The following is an 11,029-nucleotide window of genomic DNA, read 5'->3' as shown; positions in this document are numbered from 1 at the left end:
TGCCGACCAGTGGGGGGGGGGGACTTCTGGTCTTCCGAAGAAAGCTATTGGCCAGCTGCAATTAGTCCAAAATGCAGCAGCGAGAGTTTTAACCAAAACAAGCAGACAAGCTCATATAACTCCTATTTTAGAAACTCTACACTGGCTTCCTGTTAAGTTCAGAATATATTTCAAGATCCTTCTGCTTATTTATAAAGCTCTCACTGGCACAGCACCAGAATATCTGACCTTTTGCTAGCATATCAGTCCAATAGAGCTCTCAGGTCTTCTGACGCTGGTTTTCTCTGTGTACCACATTTACAAAAGAAGAGATTTGGCGAGGCTGCATTCTTATTTTAAGCACCCAAATTGTGGAATGCACTGCCAGTTTACATTAGGGATGCAACCTCAGCAAATATGTTCAAGTCAAGACTAAAAACCCATCTTTTTAATATTGCCTTTAAATGACTAAATAATAAAATTAAGATGATAAAAACCCATCCTTTTAATATTGCCTTTAAATGACAAAATAATAAAATTAAGATTATATAATGATTAAAGCACTTTGAGCTGCAACGTTTGCAGGAAAAGCGCTATAATTATTAGTATTATTATTATTATCAGTTGCGGTCCGGTCGATCCTATTGGTTGGTACTGACCGACGCAGGTGGGCAGGGAGTCGTTCCATTGGGCGAGGGCGTCAGGCACGGCGTCACAGCGGATGGTGGCGGAGCCGTGGAGGACGTAACCAGGGTTACACTCGAACATCACTGCGGCGCCCACGGCGAAGTCGTTCCCGATGCGCTTCCCGAAGCGAGGCTCCGGTACCGAACTGCACTGGGTGGAACTGGTTCTGGGAACCGCTGTGGAGGAGAGGAGGAGAGGAGGAGGAGAGGAGGAGGAGGGGGGGGAGGAGGAGGAGGAGGAGGAGGAGGAGGAGAGGAGGAGAGGAGGAGGACGAGGAGGAGGAGAGGAGGAGGGGGGGAGGAGGAGAGGAGGATGAGGAGGAGGAGGAGGAGGAGAGGAGGAGGGGGGGAGGAGGAGAGGTGGGGGGTGGGGGGGGATGAGAGGAGGAGGAGGAGAGGAGGAGGAGGAGGAGGAGGAGAGGAGGAGGGGGGGGGAGGAGAGGAGGAGGAGGAGAGGTGGGGAGTGGGGGGGGATGAGAGGAGGAGGAGGAGAGGAGGAGGAGGAGAGGAGAGAAGGGGAGAGGAGAGGAGAGCAGGGGAGAGGAGGAGGAGAGGAGGAGGAGAGGAGAGGAGGAGGAGAGGAGAGGAGAGGAGAGGAGAGGAGAGGAGAGGAGAGGAGAGGAGAGAAGGGTTAGCCAATCAATGGCTGTATATCATTCATTCAAAAGTCCAACAAATGGACTCCACCGAACCCCTCAACACTGACAGACATTCCGGAATTGAATTACTGAGTTCCTAGACGACTCGACGACTTCTGTGGAACGTGTCCCATGGAGACGCCCACGGCAACAGCGCCAGCTGACACCGCGGTGCTGAAGGCGGTGGCGTTCAGCACAAACACACACACACACCTGCTAACTACCGTACACCTGCTCACAGACACACACACCTGATAACTACACCTGCTCACACACACACACACACCTGCAAACTACACCTGCTCACAGACACACACACCTGATAACTACACTTGCTCACACACACACACACACACACCTGCAAACTACACCTGCTCACAGACACACACACCTGATAACTACACCTGCTCACAGACACACACACACCTGCAAACTACACCTGCTCACACATACCAACCTGGTCTCACACGGCAGACGTCAGAATTCGACGTTTATGGACAAACGTCGAATTCTGACGTGAGATTGCATCCAAACGTCGAATTCCGACGTGACATTGGGGTAGCTCGTTCTGAAAGCGCAGGGATGCGCATGCGCCTGTCGGGGCTTCTCTCGGGATTATTCCATTTTGAATTGCACTTGCATTAATTAGTTTAACCACATTTAGGGTTAGGGTTAAGGTTAGGGTTAGGGTTAAGGTTAGGGTTAGGGTTAGGGTTAGTGTTAGGTTAGGGGAATAAAAGGCCCTGCTTGCCCGAAGGCTCGCAGAATGCACGGGCACACTAATCTTTTAGTTTTTTTCTCTACTTTCAGATCTTTGTTCAGATTATGTCGTCGACCATCCATAATCCAAGGATCTCCGGCTTCAGAATTTCAGTACGTATCCAGGTAAGCACCCATTTTAACTGTATTTTTTATTTTATTTGTAACTTTTTTCAGGTTCTATCGGATCGCAGGTAAGTGTTTATTTCCTTTACAGATTTTTTTCAGGACTGGACTGTACATATTAAATGAGAGGTAAGTTTTTATATTTCATTTAAACCACTGGGTGAAATTGTGTTTAGTTCTTTAATCCAGTGTCTTTCCCTCATCATTCTTCCTGCTCACACACACACACACACACACACACACACACACACACACACACACACACACACCTGCTACCTACACCTGCTAACACACACACACACACACACACACCTGCTAACTACACCTGCTCACACACACACACACACACACACACCTGCTAACTACACCTGCTCACACACACACACACCTGCTAACTACACCTGCTAACACACACACACACCTGCTAACTACACCTGCTCACAGACACACACACACACACACACACACCTGCTACCTACACCTGCTAACACACACACACACACACACCTGCTAACTACACCTGCTAACACACACACCCACCTGCTAACTACACCTGCTCACACACACACACACCTGCTAACTACACCTGCTAACACACACACACCTGCTAACTACACCTGCGCACACACACACACACACCTGCTAACTACACCTGCGCACACACACACACACCTGCTAACTACACCTGCGCACACACACACACACCTGCTAACTACACCTGCGCACACACACACACACCTGCTAACTACACCTGCCCGGACGCCAGAACCTGCCTGCACTGCTGCCTTGACTGGCATTCACACACACACACACACACACGCACGCGCACGTGCACGCGCACACGCACACGCACACGCAAACGCACGCACACACACACACACACACACACACACACACACACACACACACACACATTCACACACACACAAACACACACACACACACACACACACACCGGTCTTCAAAACGACCCATGAATAAGTCAGTATGGTTATCAGACGGGTGTCAGACCAGGCCTGCTGGCAGCTCCTCCACAGCAGCCTCTGACCCAGCAGGTCTGTATACGGTTCTGGTTCTGCTTCCAAATCTGTCCAGAAGCAAAGCCAGACGCGTCTAGAGGGCGTGTGTGTGTGTGAGTCTGTGTGACACACACACACACACACACACACGCATGCACACACTCCTTCACTTCTGGACGGATTTCGAAGATGAAGAAAAACAGTGTAAGGATGTCCCAAGATGCCCTAGCCTGTTCGAGGCATGTGCGCACACACACACACACACACACACACACACACACACATACACCCTGACCCCTGTAGCGCACCACAGTGGGGGTCCTACACTGGAGAGGAGGGATTTAAATGACGATGATTTGCAATGATCCAAGATTTATAAAATAAAAAGTTCTGAGAAGCTTGATCATTTTAAGCCTTTCCCTGGGAGGCCGAGTGTGTCTGTGTGTGTGTGTGTGTGTGTGTGTGTGTGTGTGTGTGTGTGTGTGTGTGTGAGAGAGCAGAGCAAGACAGCGGGTCAGTCAGAATGTGCTGAACAGACACGTTCCACAGCCGGGACGCCACACCATAATCCTACGGCAGACACACACACGCACACACACACACACACACACACACACACACACACACACACACACACACACACACACACACACACACACCAGTGTTTCCTCTATATGCATTTATTGGTGGCGGGCCGCCACAAATGAATTTCCTCCGCCACTAATTGATTCAGTCCACTAAAAAATACAATAAATAAAAAATAATCCACCTCTGAACATTTTTTGCTGATTAAAATATATCTGATCCTAGATCAGCGCTATAATGGATGTTGACTAAAAGTGCACCTAAATCCACGCCCATCTCTCTCTAACCGCTGATCCAAAATCAGATTAATGACATTAAACATTCAGTTGACGACGTGACACAAGAGCTACTCCTGATTGGTCTAAATGTGAACCGGCATGAGAACCGTGCAGACTCAACCATCCCTGCTCAGCAGTCTTACCTGCCGAAATGCTCGGGCGCCTGTGTTTTCTCCTCGCAAATAACGGGCTAAAAGTCACCGGTAGTACCATCTAAAACTAAGATACAAAAAGCTGATCTAGCTAGCTAGGTGCACAAATAAGATATCACGTAAAATAACTTCGAAAAATTAAACGAAAACAGCGTCAGATGGATGGATTTTTCAAGAAAAAGGATGTCCCAGACACTTCAAACATTGCTGAAGCTAGCAGTGGCTATGAGCGATCCGAAACTGCATGGCTGGCAAAGGAGCTAGGTGGTGGATCAAGCTAACAACGTTTATGGCGGGGTACCACCACCACCAGCTAACAGCGGGAGAGCCATCAGCATCGGCTAGCTGTGTTGGTGTATCAGCAGACATTAGCAAGTCAAAAAACGTTTCTTATGTGCCGTCACTTTAGCAACGACACAGTATTGTCAAGGGGAAAAGAAGGGGAGTCGATTTTTTTATTGACAACGGAATTACATGCTGGAAAAACATGCAGCTAAAATTCAGGGAACATTTGGACAATAAGAGACACACGGGAGAAGTACGGGAAAACAGGGCTCATGTGTTTGTCATCAAAGGTAAGAGTTTGTTTTCTTTAACTCAGCTGATACTCAGCTGTTTACCGAATGCTCCATCTGACTGTGATTTTACTTCTGTAATGTGGTGGGTTGACATAATTCACGCACGGAACTATGGGTTGGGAGTATTGTTCCGTCCGCAGTTGAGTGCGTAGTACCCAAGTTGTTTAGTCTGTTCTATTTACTGCTTGACTGTGTTGTTGACAATCGTTAATGTCCTTCATTAAACGTTTAGCTTTGTCATTTGATACGCCGCCTATGACTCCCGTCTCTCGGCACTACAGTAAACAGTTAATCAGTAACATTAGCCGCTTTTGTGCTCATGTAGGCCTACTTCGTATTATATTATAGCTGATGATCTTTGTGTGTGTGTATGTGACTATCAGTCACAAGTTTATATTCTGTATATATATATTTTTTGCCATCCTCCCTCTAGTTTTGGTTGAAATTAGGTCATTGTTTTGAGCGCGCGTGCGTGTTTCATGCGCGTGCACGCGGAAAAAAAATCGACACTAATGTAAAAATTCCTGGAGGAAACACTGCACACACACACACACACACACACACACATACTGGCCCCTGTAGAGCACTACAGCTGGGGAGAGGAGGGATTTAAAAGACGACGATTTGCAATGATCAAATATTTGTAAAATAAAAACTTCTAAGAAGCTTGATCATTTTCAGATGATCATTTTGTGGACTCTAAAGCTAGTGAACTCTAAGTTTACAACAAGTGCAAAACCTTGTGCGAACTGCGAATCACCAAGCGAACAGAGAGCATTCAGCATCCGTGCATGTTGATGTGGCGTGGCAAACACCTTCTCGTGGTGCCCCCCGTAAGTAGCTAATGACTGCCAAAGGCAAAGCAAAAGACAAGAAGCGAAACAAAGTTTGCGAACCAGGGCCCCTCACCCGGTGGTGTTCGGCAGCAGCCGGGGGAGAGGGCTGCTGACCTTGAACCCAGAATACTGCAGCTGAACACCGAAGGACTAACCCCCAGTAAGATCGACATCATCGAACACCTGGCCAACACCACCAAGGCCCTCGTCATTCTCCTCCAGGAGACCCACTGCATATCAGCAGACAAGCTAGTTCTACCAAACTTTGAGCTAGCTGGGTCTACCCTGAGCAGGAAGCATGGCCTCGCCACGTTTGTCCAACAAAGGTTGAGCTGGACTCTCGCTGACCAATCCCCGGCTGACTCGGAGATTGAGTGGCTGTGCGTGGGCGTTGCCGGTCTAAAAATCGTCAACGTCTACAAACCTCCACCCTCGCGAATCACACCAGTGTGTCTACCAGTGTTCCCCCACCCCTGTATCTATGCTGGTGACTTCAATTGCCAGCATGAAGACTGGGGCTACCGTACCAACTCACCCGACGGAGAGAACCTGGCTGTCTGGCAGCTAACAACAGCCTGGCCCTGTTGTACGACCCCAAGGGCGCAGCCAGCTTCCGCTCCGGTCGCTGGAACACTGGGACGAACCCTGACCTAGCATTCGCGAGTGCCAGCGCTGACAACCGGCTCCCTGATAGACGTGTGCTAGGAAAGTTCCCGAGGTCTCAACATCGACCCTCACTGATAACAACGGCCAAACTGAGTGAGCCAGTAAAACGGTGGAACTTCCGAAAGGCCGACTGGAAACGCTTCCGCCTCCTTACCAACAAATCCACAAGGCACCTCCCATCGCCTAACTCTAACAACGTGGATGAGGCGTACCGGGACTTCTGCGGCATGTTGGTGAAAGCGTCAAAAAAATCCATCCCACGCGGACGTCGCATTAGCTACAAACCGTGTTGGGATGAGGAGTGTGAGAAGCTCCACTGTGCCTTCCTCCAGGCCCCTGCAGGAGCTGAGTCGGACAGGCTCGCAACAGCCTTGCTGTCAAGACTCAGCCGTAAAAGACAGGAGCGCTGGGAGGAGGCTATTGACTCCATCGACTTCTCTCACTCCAGCCGTAAGGCATGGAGTATCATGAACAATCTCACTGGTAGGTCCAGACACTCTCCTTGTCACTGCCCCATCTCTGCAAATAAAATCTCATCACAAGGAGGAGTTCGCTGCTGCCCTCCAGCATCTAAAGCCAGGGAAAGCTCCGCGGCCTGATTCCATCTGCCCGGAGCTTATTCTCCATGCCGCACCCGCCTTGAAGTACTGGCTGAGAGCGTTCCTCACTTCCTGTTTGCGCCAACTCAAGATCCCCAAAATCTGGCGAAGAGCCCTAGTTGTTGCGATCCCTAAACCAAATAAGCCTGAAGGGGACCCTAAGAGTTACCGTCCCATCTCTCTGTTATGCATCCCCTTCAAGATCCTTGAGCGTCTCATCTACGCCCGCATCGAACCAATTGTCGACCCGCTGCTCCCACGTGAGCAGGCCGGGTTCCGACGCGGGAGGTCGACCGTAGATCAAGTCACCCTTATGACTCAAGACATTGAGGATTGCTTTTCGGCAAAAAAGAAGGCCGGGGTCGTCTTTATAGACCTGATGGCTGCCTACGATACCGTATGGCATCGCGGCCTCACCTGCAAGCTGTTCCGCCTGCTGCCGGACAGGCACATGGTCACAATGATCATGGAGCTCATCCGTAACCGCAGCTTTACCCTTACCACCGGTTGCGGACAGCTAAGCAGGCTTCGACGCCTTAAGAACGGCGTCCCTCAGGGATCGGTCCTGGCCCCACTCCTCTATAACATCTACACCTATGACCTGCCCAACACACTCTCGCGGAAGTACGCATACGCAGACGACCTCGCAGTGGTGTACTCTGCTGGAAATTGGCAGTCTGTGGAGGGTATTCTGAGCCAGGACATGCAGACACTAGTGGCATACTTCCGGAAATGGAGATTGAAGCTTAGCGAGGCAAAGACGGTGTTGGCTGCCTTCCACCTTAACAACAGGGAGGCTAAACGTGAGCTTAGAGTATATCAATCTATCCCGGCGTGACATTGGACAGGACGCTCACGTTTCGCCAGCACCTCGAGTCACTGCGCAAGACGTTAACAGCTCGTGTGGCGTTGATGAGGCGACTGGTTGGCTCGGGCTGGGGCGACGGCGCAAGGACCTTGCGCACGGCAGCCCTAGCCCTCGTTTATTCAACTAGTGAATACTGCGCCCCAGTATGGTGTCGCAGTGCCCACACCCGCCTCATCGACTCGCCTATAAACGAAGCCTTGCTCATTGTGACAGGATGCCTGCGTCCTACCCCCGTGGACAACCTTCCCATCCTAGCAGGCATCCAGCCCGCAGGCCTCCACCGCATGGGAGCCACAGCACGTCTCGCCTGCCGGGCCGTGGAGCTTAATAACCATCTGCTCCATGATAGGCTCACTATAACAGCGGAGCCCTCCCGGCGTCTCAAGTCGAGACACCCATTTGTGCCTGCCGCACAGGATCTCAAACAGCAATGCAGAGATCTTAACATCAGTGCGGCAGGATGGGCGGATTATATGTGGCGCGCGGAGTGGGAGGCAAACACCTCCAAACTCCGCGACCACATCCCAGTCGCCGGCCCTGAGCCCCTCGGGATGGACTTGCCAAGGCTGTCCTGGGTGAGGCTCAATCGTCTCCGGACCGGCGTCGGGCGTTTCCGCTCATCAATGCACAGATGGGGCTTGGCCCCAAATGCGTCGTGCGAGTGTGGCGCAGAGGACCAAACCGCAGACCATGTTATCCTGGATTGCCCGGTGTACCACCCACCCAACGAGATGCATGGTCGGTATTACATGACGAGACGATGATGTGGCTTCTGGAGGGGTGTCCAGAAATATAGCCCGGGTGAGCCCCTCAACCAGGTCTCGGGGTGATAAAAGGGTAGCCCCTCGGCCCCGAGCCTGGTGGAGTAGAGAGGAAAACAACTACCCATACGCCGAAGAAGAAGATTTTGTGGACAAACACACACACACACACACTCCGGGGGGGCTGTAGGGACTACGAAAGAGTGTGTGTGTGTGTACTATCTGCTTTTCCAAACACTGCTCTCACCCCACCTCCCCTACCCCCTCTCACCTCTCCCCCTCTCTCTCTCTCTTTGAACTGCGCCCCCCCCCCCGTGGCTCAGGAGAAGAGGAGCTTTCATGTATGTGTAGCGTGTTGATGTCCTATCAGCGTGTCCTGATGTGCTAAACATGCATTCAGATGCTACGTAGCGATGTTCTTTGTTGCTAGCCCGCCAGCTAGCTAGCCGGCGCCATGGAGCGCAGTCTGTTGATTGAGAGCAATTTTCTCATCGCGTTTTTGTTTGAGGCGTACCGACATTCACAACAAGCGCACCTTCTTCAATTATGTCCAGATCTCAATGCATGACACATCATTTGAAAGCCTACAGTTTTGTCTGCACTTTCATAATCTGCACTGTAAGAAAAAGGACTCTGCCCTACTTGTGGAGTTTTTTACCTGCCTCTGTCAAATTATTATGTGTTAATGTTGGTCCTAGTGGGGAGCAGGTTGTCTGCATTTGTGTTCACATTGTCTGAACAAATATAAATATATATATATATATATACACGACAACTACGGTTTCATCTGCAGGGTTGATTGCTTATTTATCCCCCTAACAGCATATATCATGAATATGAATAATAATCACACAACAGTCATATTGTTTTTGACGGTGGTAACAGACCGTGACAATTGGATGTTACGTTGCTATCCAACACAATCAGTGAGGTGGTTGTCTAGTGATGCGTGTTACAGGTAACTCAGAGGCTCTAACCGTGTCATTACAGCTTCATCACGTATTTAATAAATGGTGACCGTGACGTTTATGGTTCCTAACACCGCCGCAAGAGACACACGTACACACGTACACACACACACACACACTCACACTCACACCACACGCACACGCACACAGACACAGACACAGACACACACAGACAGGCGCACGTGCATGCACACACAGACACAGATACAGACACGTGCACACGCACACACAAGACACAGACAGACAGACAGACAGACAGACAGACACACACACACACACACACACACACACCTTGGTAGACGAAGTGGAAGCCTTTAGCGGTCTCTGGTCCTACGGTGGTGAACTTGATGGTGATCTGATTGGCTGTGCTCAGAGGTAGGGACTCTCCTGTAAGGGGGGAGAGAGAGAGAGAGGGGGGGTGAGAGAAGGAAGAATAAGAGAGGGAGAGAGAGAGAGAGAGATTTCAGTCAAACACTTGTTAAACATCCATAAATCCAACATGTGTTATAAACCATCTTACCTGTCATTAACCTGTAATAACCATGTAATAACCATGTATTAACCATGTATTAACCATCTCATAACCACTCTGGATGATAATCCATAACTACTCTGCAACAGTCAATAAAGACAACACATGTCATGTGACCGCTGAGAGGGCCTATCCCTGAACAGGACCCTCGGGGGAGATCAACGCATCACAGCCCATTGATCAGGACCAACCCTGCGGACGCTTTGATCTTCTGCCTGTCTGTGTGATAGGCTGTCCCCAGAGGGCCAATCAGAGAGGAGGATCTGAAGAGGGGGCTGAGGGGCACAACGACAGCTCTGATACACAGACGTGTCTTATTGATCACCAACACATCCTTTCATCTCTTCCTCTCTCTCTCTATTGCTTATCCCTCCCTCTCTCACTCAATCTCCCTATCTTCCTCTCTCTCTCTTCCTCTTTCTGTCTCTCTCTCCCTCTATGCCTGGTCCCGCCCTCTATCCCCCATCTCTCTCTCTCTCTCCCTCCCTCTCTCTCTCTTTCTCGCCTTCTCTCTCCCTCTCTCCTGCACCCTCTCTCTCTCTATCCGCCCCCCCCCCCCCCCCTTCTCTGAATGAAGGCGTGGGCCCAGGGAATGGAGTGTTTAGATTAGATTACATTAGATTAGATTCAACTTCGTTGTCATTGACAGAGTACTAGTACTAAGACAGCGAAACGCAGTTCGGCATCTATCCAGATGTGTCTATCCAGTGCAAATAGTGCAAAATCCATGAATGTATGGACAGTGCATGGTGGGTATTACAGTGAGCGTAAGTAAATGAATATAAAGTCAGCATACGTGCAATGAATATGAATATAAAAAGTCAATATGTGCAGTGTGGTATGTACAGACCAAGGGCGATGGATATCAATACAATATGTACAGTTAGGATATATGTATGTACAGTATGAAATGTATGTATAGTATGAAATGTATGTATAGTATGAAATATGTATGTACAGTATGAAATGTACAGAGAAAGGGCAATAGGTTTTTGAGAA

General features: G+C 49.8%; 1 protein-coding gene across 1 annotated transcript in view; it reads right to left on the bottom strand.

Moving 5' to 3' along the window:
- The window catches only part of LOC308153999 (CUB and sushi domain-containing protein 3-like), a 504,776-nt gene that overhangs the window by 128,022 nt on the left and 365,725 nt on the right, over positions 1-11,029 (bottom strand). Inside the window, 2 exon segments of the mRNA XM_080527180.1 lie at positions 592-842; positions 9,790-9,885. Of these exon segments, the coding sequence (XP_080383306.1) occupies positions 592-842; positions 9,790-9,885 (347 nt within the window).

The sequence above is a fragment of the Nansenia antarctica genome, assembly GCF_963989245.1.
Source record: "Nansenia antarctica genome assembly, chromosome: 3".
Classification (NCBI taxonomy): domain Eukaryota; kingdom Metazoa; phylum Chordata; class Actinopteri; order Argentiniformes; family Microstomatidae; genus Nansenia; species Nansenia antarctica.
This window is presented reverse-complemented; position numbering and strand designations above follow the sequence as displayed.